Source organism: Juglans regia, chromosome 11 (genome assembly GCF_001411555.2).
Source record: "Juglans regia cultivar Chandler chromosome 11, Walnut 2.0, whole genome shotgun sequence".
NCBI lineage: Eukaryota > Viridiplantae > Streptophyta > Magnoliopsida > Fagales > Juglandaceae > Juglans > Juglans regia.
In genome coordinates, this window is record NC_049911.1 from 6069853 (window position 1) to 6086159 (window position 16307).

General features: G+C 32.4%; 1 protein-coding gene across 1 annotated transcript; it reads right to left on the reverse strand.

Moving 5' to 3' along the window:
* Positions 1 to 565: 565 nt before the first annotated feature.
* On the reverse strand, positions 566 to 2013 carry LOC108990644 (protein SKIP34). The gene is made up of 2 exons (XM_018964663.2): positions 1561 to 2013; positions 566 to 781 (listed from the first exon to the last, which is right to left on the reverse strand). The coding sequence occupies exon 1, from the start codon at positions 1869 to 1871 to the stop codon at positions 1578 to 1580; it is 294 nt and encodes a 97-aa protein (XP_018820208.1). The 5' UTR covers positions 1872 to 2013; the 3' UTR covers positions 566 to 781; positions 1561 to 1577.
* Positions 2014 to 16307: the final 14294 nt, after the last annotated feature.

The window sequence follows — 16307 nt, forward strand, 5'->3', positions numbered from 1 at the left end:
TCAATAGTAGGCTAAAACTTGATTGACAGGGTAAAACATAACGGAAGCTTAAAATTCTACATTTTTAACGACTTCAAATGAATCCCAGGCTCAAATATAATGCAATCACTTTTTTTCTGATCTCCTCAATAAAAATGAAATATCACAGTATCACACTGTAACACTCATGAGAAAATAAGAAACTCCCAAAGAATTTTCTTTTTAAAAAGAAAATAAAAGAAAAGAGAACTCTTAACTGAGTGTGTCTGCTATGTTTTTGGATAACGGTCATTCTGCTACCCTATTTCTATCTTCACTAACTATCAAACTCATGTCATTGAGTTTATGTTCACAATGGACAGAGACTACCAACAGAAACCTCAATAAATTGGAAGGATCCCAATTGTGCCAGCATCATCGACCACCTATTTTTTAGGAGATGCCCCACGTTTGAACTTTATGTGAACATTTAATAATTCTACATACCATTACTTCAAACTTAGTCCCACGGTCCAGCGTACTCCAGCCATGTTAGTTTTCAATCACATCTAGAGATGGAAAACATCTAGTGACGAGGTATTCCAGTTGCATAATTACATATATTTATAGAATGAAACCTTCATTTCCTCAAGCCAGATTAAGAGTTTTTCCATGGAAACACAAGTTTGAGAAGCATAACCTGGATTTCTTTCCAACATTATAACATGAAGAGGCTTTCCAACATCAACTATCTCCAGCCAATTCCTATCTTACACAACACCTAATAAGCAAGCACCTCACAATTTCAAGAAGTTTGAAGTATCTGCAAATAAATTCCAAACCTTTACATTACCTTTTTGTATAAAACAAATTTTACTAATACTAAGAAAAAGGGTTAGCCAAAGCACACAGGTGGTACATAAGAGAAAACACCTATTTAGGAGTTAGAGATAGATACAAGGAAATTGTGAAAACTAACACCATTGAACAAACCTTTACATTACTAACATCCCTCTTCCATATTAGGGATTTCCATATTTAAGAAGATGAATGCATTTCATACACTTGGACACTCTCCATAACATCCAATGTATGCATCCAATCTTCTCTTCAAGCGAAATAACTGAATTGTGGAAATGAACAACTACGACCCCCCCCCCCCCCTTCTCTCTCTCTCTCTCTCTCTCTCAATTAACTATTATTAAAACTATAATTGCGATACACCTTAGTTGATCAAATACTAAGACAGCAGCTTATAGTAAAATGCAAACAAGTCACTCATGAGTATGACTAATGCGTAATAACGAATAATTCCCAATCAATCTGTTAAACCTTATACTTAGGTAGACCATATGAGGTTGATCAAGCATTCAAGCGCAACCAAGAATTTGCATTATAGGGGTGTCAAATTTGCTCAGTTCCCAGGAATTCCAAGCTTAATTCAACTCCTAAGTTTCACCAGAATCAGCATCCAAACAGAGAAACCAAAAGTTCCTAAATCTACATACCAGTGGTATTAAATTTATATATAACTATGAAACACAGACATACAACAAAAAAAAACACCAAATCAAAAGGAAAAAGCGAATCTGGCAGAATCACCGAGTAGGAAGAAGTTTCTATTTATGGGGCGGAGGGGCGAAGAGGCGGGCGACGTGTTGTTGTTGCTCGCGGAAGCGCCGTTTGAGGTAGGTCTCGAGGATCTCCATGACGGAGACAAAGCGCTTCATCTCCTCGAGGCGGCGGCTGAGCTCGGCTTCGCGAGCCCTGGCACGGGCGAGCCGAGCCTCGGTCTCGGCCAGCCGGCCCCGCAGTGTGTCCACCACCACGACGTTGTCGGGGTTTGGCGGCCCGGCGGGTGGAGACTGGGTTAGGCTGTCCCTGGAGAAGGGTCGCTGCTGACCGTAACACATCGTGAAAACGACGACCACGTGATCAGGATGATCGAGAAAATAAATGCGTCGCACAGAGAGAGAGAGAGAGAGAGAGTTATTTCTTGGCTTGTGTTCTCAGGAATTAATGGCTGACAACGTAAATAATGGGCGATGAAAAATTGGAAATTAACCTGAACCGACGAACCGTAGATATACGCCTACTCTTCTCTTCCCCAAGCTTTTAGATATAAATTATTTTTTCTCGTAAGATATTATTTACTATTTCACAGACCACATCTTAAAATAAACATTCCAATATATTATAAAAAATACTCTCATACACAATAAAATAAAACTTATAAATATAAAATATAAAAATAAATAATGACTAATGCATAAATTTTTTTTAAATTTTATATCAAAAATTATAAGTAATGTTGCTTATTATCTCAATTATCGTCATCCTCTCATCATCTTATGATGTGATATTAAATTATTAGAAATTATTTATTATATTTTATTTATAAACCTATTATCTAATATCACAACATGAAATAATAAGAGGATGAATAGATTTTTTCCAAAAATATAAATGCAACTTAGTATATTATATAACGTATATTTCATAATAAAAAAAATATTTACAATTTGATGGTTCAAGTTAAATTACGTTAGTATGTAAATATATATTTGTTTTATAAAATTTGTGTGTAAACTAAAGATTTTTTTTAGGTATACAGATGAGATGAGATAAGATAAGATAAAAATTGAAAATTAAATAAAATATTATTATAATATAATTTTTTAATATAATTTTTATTTTAGAATTTGAAAATTTTAAATTATTTATTATATTTCGTGTGGAAGTTTAAAAAATTATAAAAATTATATAAGATGAGATAAAATAGTTTAGTTTGTGTGATCAAACCAAACCAGTTTTATTATCTCAACAATACTTGTTAATGATACAAAAATACTTGTTAATGTTACAGATTTTAAATAGTTTTATTCACTAACTACTTAAAATAATTGTCATTTTATTTTGAATAGTGATATTCTCTCTCAAACCCCTCTTTCGGAAAATTTCTTAAAAATTTCTTACAAGCCCCACGGAGGATTAGAGGAGCTTCTCAAGGCCTATGGCCGCAGTGCTGCCTTACTCTCACCTCTCTCTTAAGGATGGGTAACTGGATCCGGATATTCGGCCATAATTGGATCCGGATTCGGATCCTAAAAACTGGGCGATTATTCGCCCAGATTAATCTGGAAATAATCCAGGCGGATAACCGGATTCAATCTAAATATCCTGATTTTTTTTCATTTTTTAGCTAAAAATCCGAATTGTAACCAGATTTAATCCCAATTTATATGTCTAGATTGTAACCTGATTTAATCTGAATTTATTAATACTTTAAAAAAAACTCTTTTAAACTTTAAAAAATATTTTTATATTATTTTTCTTAAATTATGATATCATGTTTAAATTATCCAGATTTTTTAAAAAAGTAATTTTAACACTTTTTAAAAGTTTTTTTAAAATAAAATAAATAACAATGAAAAATAAATAATATTGTTGTTACATCACAATGTAAAATATTAATTTAGAAAATAAATTATTGTTGATCATCAATTTTACCCACTTCTTTCTTCTGGAAGCCGTTAACACCATGGTGGCAGAGGTAATGTTCATTATTGGTACTATTATGCTAAGAAAAGCTAAATTTGGTGGTTTTCTTGAATTCTTTCTGTATTGTTTATTACCTTTTCTCTTCTGGGTATTAATCTACACATTTGATTTTCATTGTCTGGATTGAATTAACTTGATCGGAAGCAGAAGCTATGTTCCTCTCATTTTAGAAGCATGGATTAAAAAAAAAAAAAAGATCTAATTACGGAAACCCGGGTTGCAAGACCGGATCTGTAACCTGATCCGTTTATGTTACCTGCCCGGGTTTAATCCAAATTAATAACTGTCCAAATGCAGTAGGATTTTGGGTTTCAGGTGGGACCGGAAAAAAATTTGACCCCATTCTACGCCCCTACTCTCTCTCTCCTCCTCCTCCTCTTCTTTTATTCTCCCACAACATTGTTGTACCATTGTCTTCAAGTTCTTTTTTCTTCTATCTTTCGTCTCTTTGGATGGTTGATAATCCCACCAAACTCCAAATGTGCGCCTTACTGCCATAGTTACCAGTAGTTGATCCATCATGATCCATAACCAATGCACCATTCCAAGCCACACATGGGTTACACACGCCGTTGGAAGTCATGCATGTAAACCATGCGCCACCACATCTCCACTATGCCAAAGTCACAAGTGACTCATCTCATGTTCTTTGATTGTCTTATCAATCTTTTAAGAGTAATTCTACTCAACTGCCTTCTTCGCACATACACCACACGAAATGGTGATTTGGCTTTTTTTTTTTTTTTTTTAAACGCAAGCATTTTGGTTTTAGACCCTAAATACCCATGCCCATACCCAAATCAGACTGCATTATTTTGAGTTTTGTTTCCCTTCCCCACATTCTTCCTCCCCCAGCCTTCACCGTCACCGTTTGGGATCTCCGACGAGACTACAAAGCTGGCCACCAGCAGTAAGGAAAATACTTTTTCACCGCATTCTAAAGAAACTGGGGTTTGGATAACTGCATCTTTTCCACCTAAGTTGGAAAGCGAGCATAAAGAGTGGGCTAGAGGTTTTCACACGAATGGGGGTTACTTCCTTGAATGAGACATCGGATGGGCCAGTACCTTTGGGGAAGAAAAGGAGTTGACCATGTGAGATGTAATGGTGGAGATCATGTTACTTGCAGCACTTGGGAAAGTGGTGCTATTGCTTCAGGTGACATCCACGTATAGATCTACATTATCATTGGTTTCAAGCCATTTACTCGATCAAGCTTGGAAAGAGATGGCCCAAATTTTGACAGAGACTAATTTTGGCAACTGGAGACTAAAAGGGAGAAGATGATATCATCACAGGGGAGATGAATTTTTCCTTGGGGATTTAACCGATGGGAGAAGATGAAATGGATTCACGGGAGGGAGAGGGATAGGAATTTTTCTTTAGGATTTAGCATTTGAACCTGACTGTAAGTAGACCGGGTTTGCCACATCAGCTCGTGTGGTGTGTGATTTTAAAACTGGATGAAGACTAGAATTTTTCATCTTTTAAATCCAACCACCAAATCCTTATTCCTCACAGCGCGTGAGCTCCACATACGAGTATAGTCGTGCAACCTCTTTTATAGTTTTTGGAACCTCGATCTTTCCATTATGCATCATTCCACTATGTTGTTACTTAAAAAAATAAAAAACAAACAAACAACAACAACTTGGAGTCCTCATGCTCCCATAGCTAAGGAGGAGAAAAATGAGTTCTTCAACAATTTTCTTGCTACAATCTACAATAATGCATCCCTTGTTATGATACAGAATGACGATAAACAAGTGAAAGCAAATACAAGCAAATAAATTACACAATACAAATTAATGTGACTCGACAACGTGCTTACGTACACAGAATTGCATATGATTTTATTATACTGAGAAATCACAATATATATTTTTGGACGAAATCTCACTGCTCAAAACACTCAAGGCGTACTAAATTGTTCATTAGAAACATATTTATAGTGTCACATGACAGAATCCCTAATTTTTACTTTTGTGTGTTATTCGCTTGAGTGGAGTGTCGAGAACGCTTCAAGCGAGATCTTTGTCTGATACTCACTCGAGCTACCTATCGAGTAAGACTCAAGCGACCTCTCTGATTGAGCTTCGCTCAAGGCACTTGTTGCACAATCGTTAAATGAATTTTTTGTCTGATGCTTTCTCTAATCGTAAACAATGCCAAATATTTTCCCCGATTAATTTGGCTCCATTTTCTAATTTGTGGTTTAATTTATTTTCTTTTTATTCCACTCTCATGGTACAGTAAGGTAATTATTGTCGTGGCTCTCCATCTCCTGTTCTCTTAATTAATTTAAGTTTACCTATAAAAAATAATAATCAATTAACGTATGTCACATGATAAGTGTTATCGAAGATAATAAAACCAAATATGAAAAGCAATATTTTTCTTTATTTATATTTATAGCAGTGGCTAAATTGAGTGCAATCTTTGGTTACCACGAGTCCCACATTATTTAAGTATGAAATATGTATTATCTTGATTTCCTATATAAAAGTCATTAGACTACACTATAACTTGCACATAAACATGTACTAGTAAATTTATAAATTGTTATTAATTTTTAAATTATAGTCATATTTACAAATTTAAATTTATAATTTAGATCTAAAAAAATTATTTTTGATTACTTTTAGACTTAGAAATAATTTTTTAGCTCGATAGGTAGAGGGTGGGACGGATGAAGTGTTTGGCCCGGCGGCGGCGGCGTGCATGGTGCAAGGCACCCACCCTTAATTTAAAAAAAAAAAAAAAAAACTGATTTAATTGTTTATAAATAATAAGAAAAGAGGATGAGAGTAAATGAAAGTGTATTAAATGATATAATTCTTAAAATTATTTGTTTATCAATTAAGGGAATATACATTTGATAAACCAAACTATTAAAAACTAAATGATTCTCATATATTCAAATGATCTTTGAAAGTTTATACTTCAATTCAATTTGAACAATCAAGTTACTTCAACCCAATTCAAATTAAAGAGTAGCACGTGCCCTTAGTTTTTCCAATATTTTTCCCTCGTGGTGATCCACTCATCAGAAAATTCTCAAAATTTTTAAAACACTTTTCAAATCTTCTTAATTATCAATTATATTTTTACATTGGGTCATGCTACAATTACCGTTCCTTTTTACCATTTTTCCTTCCTGCTGTATGTGGCATGCCACGTTTTTATATATTTAAAAAAAAAAAAAAAAAAAAAGACAAAGCCTGTCTCCCGCACATCTTCCTCCAGGCCCTCCTCATTTCCTCTCTAGAAACCAGCAAACCCAAACCCCCAACGAAAACTTCATTTCTTACGACTCCTCCGTCAAATGTCCACCGTCGGCATTCAGTCCAAGCGGCAAGCCATCTTTTGGGATTTGTGATTGACTGAGCAAGCATTCAGCCATCTTTTGGGATTTTTTTTCCACCTTATTTTAACATGTAAAAAGATACTGATCTCTTCTAATGCATTTGAACCAAGCCTAGGAAATATGTTCTTGTTTTTTGCTCAAGGCTTCCCGATTTCGTATGATTAAAGCATATGGAGTTTATTTTATTTATTTCAATTTTGACTTTTCCCGTGGATTTTAATGGATTGATTGTAAAGATTGAATTTTTTTTTTTTTTTTTTGGGGGGGGGGGGGGGGGGGATCTGTATAGGCCAAAAAGATGGGATATATCACAAAAATTGTATGTGGTTTAGGAAATGTAATATTTTCATATATCTTGTCTTCTTGTTGCTATTTCAGTAATATTCTAGACGAAGATGTGAGGTTTGGATGAATGGAGGCTTGAAGGGGAGGCGACGGGAAGGGAAGGGAAGGGTGGGTTTCTCAAAATGGGTCTCTTTGGCCGTCAGATGGATGGAGGCTTGAAGGGGTGCTTTTCTCTTCTCGTACTACTTTCTCTAGCTTGAAGGGGAAGCGATGGAATGGTTTTTGAACTGGATGGAGGCTTGAAGACCAAATGGATTTCTCTGAAGGCTTGAAGACGAAATGGAGGCTTAGCTTGAAGATGAAATGCGAACTGGTTTCTCTTTGGTGGGATGGATGGAGGCTTGAAGACGAATTGGTTTCTCTTTGATGGGATGAATTTCTCTTGGTGGGATGGGTTTCTCTGGCTTAAAGATGAAGATTGAAGCGAAATAGTCTTTATTTTTTAATTTCTAAACGCTTACAGTGTGGCATTCCACCTTGATGTGGAAGCGGACGTCCGAACGGTGTACATAGCATTTTCCTTTTACGTTTCTCAAATTGTTTTAGGCAAATGTTAGTTTGCCTTCCTGAGTTTGACCGCTAATGCTTTTTTTTTTAATTTTTAAGAAAATTACTACTAGTGAATTTATATATTTTTTTAAATGTTTAAAAAAATGAGATTGTACAAGGTGGCACGCCTAACAGTAAGAGTTGGCCGGCATAGTAGAATGATCAATTTTTTAATCTCCCTACTAATTACAATTTTCCTAAAACATAAAAAAGTCATTTTATTCTCAAGTCGGTATGTAAAACACATTATCCACACCACTTAAATGGCAAGATTTGATTTGTAAAATTTAAATTTTAAAATTTATCTTCTAAGTACATGTTTGAGATTGCAGTGAGAAATACAACTTACAATTTAGGGTTTATAAGTTATAAGCTTAAGTAATAAGTTTAACTATTAAAACTATTCACTATCTGGTAATCATATGTTTAAAACATTTTAAAAGAATGTTACGTTTATTTGAAAACAAATTAAAAAAGTATTTTCTAAGGTAGAAATGACTACCAATTGATATTTTAAAAATTAAGACCATATTCTTAAAAGTTTAAACGTTGGAATTACATGAAAATTGTATCGGTATTTTTGTCTATTGACATTCTTTTTAAAATTTGAACTACATTTCAAATTATTCAAAAAAAAAAATTTGAAGAAAAACATCAAAATAATATTTTTCCTTAAACGTACTTTTTAATTTATTTGAATTTAAAAAGTACATTAATATGTACCATTTAAACAACTTAATTTTTCATTAAAGAGCTTTTAAAGTTATTTAAATACTTTTTAAGATTCTTAACACAATCTTAAACAGACTCAAGTTAAATTATATTTCTTAAGTATTTTATTAGAATTTTTTAAAAAAATATATCAAATATATTTCATCACTTTAATAAAATATTTATTTTTTACAACGCAATTGCCATGTACTTCTTTTTTATATAAATGAATAAATAGGGGACTGAAAACAGTGAAAAGACTCCTTTATTTTTTAAAAGAGATGTGGGCACAAATCATTATTACTCGACATTCTTATAAATTATCACTCTGAAGTTGTTTGTAAATGACAGCGTTTGATTTGGGGCCCTTGCATGACTCTGAATTATGGGTGTAACCGGTCCGGTCCGGTCCAGTTTTAGACAAAATCTAAGACCGAACTGGTATGTACCGGTTTTGTATTTTCCAAAATTGATTACGCACCGGTTACTCTCTTAAACCGGTACTTCCGGTTTCTGGTCCGGTCCGGTCCGGTTTTTCGATTTTTTTTAAAATGTAAATTTCATAGTTTGTCATTAAAAATTTGTTTATAAAATAAAAAAACTAATTTAAAAAAATATGTTTTAACTTTAAATAAAAAAATCTGCTTTACTAAAAATTACTTCAATAAAAAATCTGTTTTATTATAAAAAATCTGTTTTACTACAAAAAATCTGATTCACTACAAAAAATCTGATTCACTACAAAAAAATCTAATTGACTCCAAAAAATTGCTTTACTAAAAAACTGGAAAAAAATCTGAAAAAAACTGTTTTACAAACTTATAAATATAACTACTACAAAAACTGGAAAAAAAAAAATCTGTAATAAACTGCCTTATCTACAATAAGTCATTGCATGTTAAAGGAAATAACTTAGTACTTACACATATATTTTTTAGAGCAATCACAAGAAATTCAAGAATGGACATCAACAAGCCTATGAGCCTATGGTAGAAAATAAGTTCAAAAGTCTAAATTAGAAGTCCAAAAGTCCAACAAATTACAAGTCCAAAAGTCTAAATTACAAGTCCAAACACTTAAAAAGTCTGAATTACAAGTCTAAAAATCCAACAAATTACAAGTCCAAATTACAATAACTTAGAACATCCAACAAAAAACTTCAATAACTATGCACCAAGCCACCAACTCCAATAATCCCTTCAACAATCAAGCAATTAATTCTAATAAAAATTTAGTAATTACATTAAATAAAAAAAAAATTAAAGAAATATGTTATACAAGTTGACATACCTTAAATTTAATTATCTCCGGCCAAAGAAGTAGGTCTTGAAGAATTCCCTAGGTCTTCCTTGAGCTCTACACAAAAGAGAAAAAAAAATAAGCATAATAATTAAAACAAATTACTAATATGATTTACACTTTAGATATAATTAAAGAAAATGTGAATGATGCTACATACCTGTATCAATTTTCTCAAACTCATCAACATCATCCATTAAAATACGAATGTTAATCGGGGCAGAAGAACAGAGTCAATTTTGTGTACAAATAAGAGCTTCTACCATAAGTGGAGATAAGCTACTGCGGAACGGATCAAGTACTCGACCTGCTGTGCTAAAAGCTGACTCAGAGGCCACTGTAGATATTGGAACTGCAAGAACATCCCGCGCAACTCTTGAAAGCACGCGGTATCTAATGGAGTTGACCTTCCACCAAGTCAACAAGTCGAATTTCATCATCTTCTTCACATTTTTCAGATAAATATCTCTCCAATTCAGATTTAGTCGCCAAAGAGTTATCCGACTCCAAACGCTTCTTAATTTGTGCATGGATTAATGATCTGAAATCATCTTGACCTACCCCAGCAGTTGAACTTGTACTACTAGTCCCTCTCTCGCTTGATTGGCTTATAGTTTGATCTTGTACCCCAACATTACTTTCATCATTTTCACAATAATTATCATATAAATGAGTCAAGACATATTGAACCTGATCTACCAACATAAAAAATTTTGAACTATTATCCTCATATATTCCTTCAAAAATATATGTTAAACCACGCAATTTATACCAAGGATCAAAAACCAACCCAACATACAACAAAAGATTCATTTTTCAATATTTCCCCAATACTTCTCATATTTAGATTTCATACTAAATGTCATTGTCCTCAAATTATGAGGCCCTTCCACACACTCCATGTTAATTGCAGCTTGAATTGTTGCTAGCTCAAATAAAAAACTATTGCAAGTGACATAATTGGTCCCCGAGAAACACAAGGTTGCATCATAAAAAAGTTTCAAAAATTTTACAAACAACCTACTCTTATCCCAATCATCCATGGTTGGAGACCCTAACTTGGATGCCCCTCCTCTACCCAACTCACTAACACCATCATCATCATCACTATCATCATCTCCAACACTCTTAATATATCCCGAATCTTCATCCTCTAGCCGTTCAAATGCTTTTTGAAATTTTTCAGCCCTATCCAACATCATATAAGTGGAGTTCCAACGGGTTGCTACATCTAAGCATACACCACTTTTACAAGTAATGTCCTCATTGTCACAACATTGCTTAAATGTGTTCCACCTTTGTGGAGATGATTTTACATACTTCACAGCTCCTCTAATTCTTGCAATTGATTGATCATATTCTTTCAACTCATCCCGAACAATTAAGTTCAAGATATGAGCACAACATCTCATATGCAAGAACTCATGTTCCAAAATCGTATCCCTTCTATTTTTTGTCTTTCTTTTGAGATACGAAACTGCCTCATTATTTGAACTTGCATTATCAAGTGTAATTGTAAACATTTTGGGCCTCCCCCATTCAAGCAAACACATTTCAATTTGTTTACCTAGTGTCTCACCCTTATGGTTTTCAACCTTACAAAAATTGATAATTTTTTTGTGCATGTTCCAATCTTCATCAATAAAATGTGCAGTGAGACACATGTAATTAAAATTTTGCACGGATGTCCATGTATCCATGGTTAGACAAATGCGCTGCCCCTTAAAAGCACTTTTCAGCTTGTCTTTCTCTCTCAAATAAAATTTATAAATATCTTTTGCAACTGTTACACGTGATGGAATCGCATTCCATCTAGGTTGCACAACAAGCATGAATTTTTTAAACCCCTCCCCTTCCACATGTTTAAAAGGAAGCTCATCAACAACCAACATTTCTGCTAAGACTTCTCTACACGCCTCAACACTAAAAGCAATAGGTACAAGCCCCCCACTGCTTGATCTAGACTGGAAACCCAATATAGATTGGTTTCTATCCACTTTCCTAAGTGGAGACTTCTTACATGTTTTTTTCAAGTGCCCCAACATAGATTTTGTGCCATTTATATTAGGATCACAAGCATAAGTCATCCCACAAAGGTTACATGAAACCCTAGGTTTCGACTTACCCTCAGTATGAATCTTTGTAAAATAATCCCAAACTACTGATATTTTCCTACCAATAGATGGCTTACTTACGTTAGATTTGGAAGAAAGCGGATCATTAGTCGCCATTGATTCCATAGTCCTTTGACTCCTTTCCATTGTAAGTTGAATATTACCGTGTGTTTCTATTTCATTTGAAGGATCCATATGTGATTCTGTAGTAACAAAAATAAACATTAATTGTTGTGTAACTTTTAAGAAAAAATTGATAAACAATAAGAAAAAATAATAATGATTAGTAACTTTTATCAACCAATAATGATTAGTTACTAATTTACCCTAAAATCACAATAGATAAATTATATTACCCTAGAACAAGAACTTAACTTTATAGCACATATATTAAATTATTAATATCATAACTAAGTAGTGTTGGTTATAAACACGGTAACAAAACTGAATAAATCTCAATATCACAAAACTGTGAGATACGATTAAAATAAATTATCCTCAACTGAATCTTAATATCACAAAATTCAATCACAAAAACCCTAATATCACAAAACTGAAAACCCAATCACATATTCACAAAAATCTCAAAATCACAAAACCTAATTACAAAAATCTTAATATCACAAAATCCAATCACATAAATCTTAATATGTAATTTCAAAAAAAAAAAAAAACTTACCTAGGGGACTGAGAGACGAGAGCGGGAGAGACGAGACGAGTACTGGACTCGGGAGAGACAAGTACTTGAGAGTCTGAGACTGAGAGCATGAGAGACTGAGATTTGAGCTGAAACGGCGCTGCGTGAGAGACAGAGGCTGGAGGCTGGAGCACTGGAGCAGATAAGGCGATTTTACTTTCCATTCAAATGCTTTTTAGGGTTGAAGACTTGAAGTGTAATGAGTCAATGACTAATAAATCGTAATTATTCAATGAAGGCTGAACGCTGAAGCTTGCGGGACCCGTGTAATAATGACTATGTGTTTTATTCTTAAATGATATTATGAATTTAATATAACTATATATAAATATTTGTAAATTGTAATACTTTTTATTTTTACTATCTGTTATATTGTTATTTTAATTGCTGTTGAATAATTTATCATGGATTATTATTATGCTCATAATACTGGTTATCGTGATTTGTATGAATTGAAATGTATAGAATATAATTTAAGACTTGAACTAGAGATATTAATGAATAACATAAAAGATCTTAAAAGACAACAACAAGAGATGAGACAAGATTATACATTAATGATGAGTAAATATCATATATATCAAAGTAGACAATCAGCAATAGAATATCTAGAAGCTGATTGCACCTTTTTAAGAAACGAGATTAAAAGTGTAAGAAATCATTTAACTATTCTTGCTTTATAAAAAATAAAATAAAATAAAATAAAAAGAGTAAAAAATCACTGATATAGATTTTTACAAAGATAACCGACAACTAAAGAAGAAGAAGTATATTAAGAAGTTTGTGTTGGTAAGCCATGAAAAACCGATGGTCAGCCCATATATGCAGAAGGCTTTAAGGGTGGTTCCGGTGGTGTTCCCTCAAGTTCTTAATCTACTTATTCCTCCTTGGGTATAAGAAATCTTTGTTTAAAAACCTGTTTCAATGAAATATTTATTCAAAACTAAGGAACCTACTAATATTATTCCCACAGAACCTAATAACATCAACCAAGAAGATTATAGTATAATAGATATAGAAAGAAACTTATAAGACTGGACAATTCCTAATGTTCCAAATCATCAAATATACAAACAATCTACTTTTTCTAAAATATCATTTCTTACGAATTATACGATTAAAACAGTAGAAAAAACTATTAGTTTAAATAATGATTATGAATCATTACACTTATTAACAAAGGAAACAATTAATCGTCACAAAGAACAGAAATACTCTTTCATACATATTGGATTAGTACAAGTGGCTATAAAACCACTTACTAGAAGTGGATTAAACACCTCAGTATTACTCTGTTTAAGAGATGGAAGGCACTATAATTTTCATGATTCTTTACTTGGAATGGTAGAATCAAGTCTGTTTGAAGGACCAGTATATTTTAATTGTTATCCCAATTATTCCCTTTCATTATTTGATACCAATATCTTGCATTCTTTAATATTAAATATCAAAACAAATGGTTATCATATGATGAAAAGATCACATCCTTTGACAGTAGTTTATAGGATACACTATAAATTAATGAAAACAACATTAGAGCCACAAGCTTATTACCAGTCCAAAAGGATATACATTACTATTGCAATCTAGTACACAAAACTCTAGTATACAAATTCCTAAACAAATCAATTAGAATCAAATTACACTTCCAAATGAATGGCAATTAGAGAATATTATCTCATTACCTAAGATATAAAATAATTCTAAAAATGATCTTGAATATATAGAACAAAAAATAGACGGAACAGTTCAAATAGCTTTTCAATCCTTTAGAAGATCATTCTTACATTATTCCTCTCCGACATCCTCTAGTTATTAGACACTCAGATCTGCATTTACATCAATCTCTCGGAATAAATCTCAAAATTTTGATACTAGATCCCAGAATCTTGACACACAGATTCGGAAAATTATTCCTGAAAATATTATAGATACACCAGTATATACTGTTAGCCATCCTGATAAAGCATCCACCTCTCGTAATCTTGAAAAAGAACCTGAACCTTCTTCCCCAACGTACTCACAAGTAGTTGGAGATGATGTCCAAATATATACCCTGAATAAAGAAGATTTTAAAATCAACAAGGAATAGCTTAAACAAGATTATATGAAAGAGGAAAATAGTCACAAAAGAATAATATTCTTCTCAACTTTTACAAAATTAGAAAGAGATTATATTCAAGAAAAATATTATGAGGATTTAGAAAAAATATAGACTAATGTACCGTTCTTTACATGGTTCGAGATATATAAATCCAATCGATTATCTACTATAAACAGAACCACTAACCAATAGATTAAAGGAGAAAATAACCAAACTGTTTATGAAGAATACCCCCCTTTTGAAGTTATCAAATTCAATCAAAGAAACACTCAAATTTTAGCCTCACCAATAAAAAAACATAATATTACAAATACTGATAAAAATCCTGATAATATAATTCAACAAAACAATTATACCAATTTATATTTAAAAACTATGGGCAAACAATTAGAAAGAATTGAAGTCCAAATATCTCCTATAAAACCTACTATTAAATAAGAAAAAGAAACCCCTTTGTTTGTTCCCCACGAGATTCCATCTCATTTAAAAACTATTTTTTCTAAAAGTAAAATTGATTTATTAGAATAAATCTCTAGTAAATTAGAAAAATTAACTATTAATAATTCTGCTTCTACCTCAAAACAACCCCATATTAATGTATTAAGTAAGACAGACTCACCTGTATTATCTGACTCTGAAATTAGTAATATTGAAAATCAATTTAAAAATCTAGACTTACAAATAAATAAGATTAGAGGAGATCATGTTAAGAGCTTTTCAGCTAAAGATTCTAAACATCATGTTTCTATTAGTCGAAACTGGTATCCTAGGCCCACTCCGCCGAATATGCAATTCGAAGAAAGAGAACATATAGTAAGATCTGCTTTCGCACCAGATGTATTGTATGAATGGAATATAGATGGATTATCTGAACATGAAATATTAAATCATTTCCAGGAGATGATTATGGTTGCTAATGTTTATAAAAGTAATAGAAAGACTGATCATCAAGTAGCACACATTATTATTACAGGGTTTACTGGCCAATTAAAAGGCTAGTGGGATCACTATCTTTCATTCGAACAAAAGTCACAAATATTAAATGCTTATAAATATGATGAAAACATGTAAATCATTAAAACTGAAAATGATTTACCTATAGAAGATGCTGTAAACACATTAATATATCAATAACTAAATACTTTGTGGGTGATCCTGTTCAATTCAAAGAAAGAACTAGTGATTTATTGATTAATTTAAAATGCCCCCAATTATCTGATTTTCGTTGGTATAAAGATATATTTCTAACTAAAGTTATGATCAGAAATGATTGCCAACAACCATACTGGAAGGAAAAGTTCATAGCCGGACTTCCATATTACTTCGCCCAAAAGGTACAAGAATCATTATTAAGACCAGATAGTACTATTGATTTTCATAGTCTTACATATGGTGATATAATAGGTAAAATTAATAGAACTGCATTAACTATGTGCAATGATTTAAGATTAAAAAAGTAAATGGAGAAAGAAAAGAAATTTGCTATGAAAGAATTAGGTACATTTTGTGAACAATTTAGCTATATTCCATTATTAGCCCCTTCAAGTAGACATAAAAAAGGGAAAAAAGTTTACAAGAATTACTCTAATAAAAGACGAAAAT

Excerpts from the sequence above, each read along its gene's own strand:
- LOC108990644 (XM_018964663.2), bottom strand. The coding sequence starts at position 1,871 with ATGTGTTACGGTCAGCAGCGACCCTTCTCCAGGGACAGCCTAACCCAG.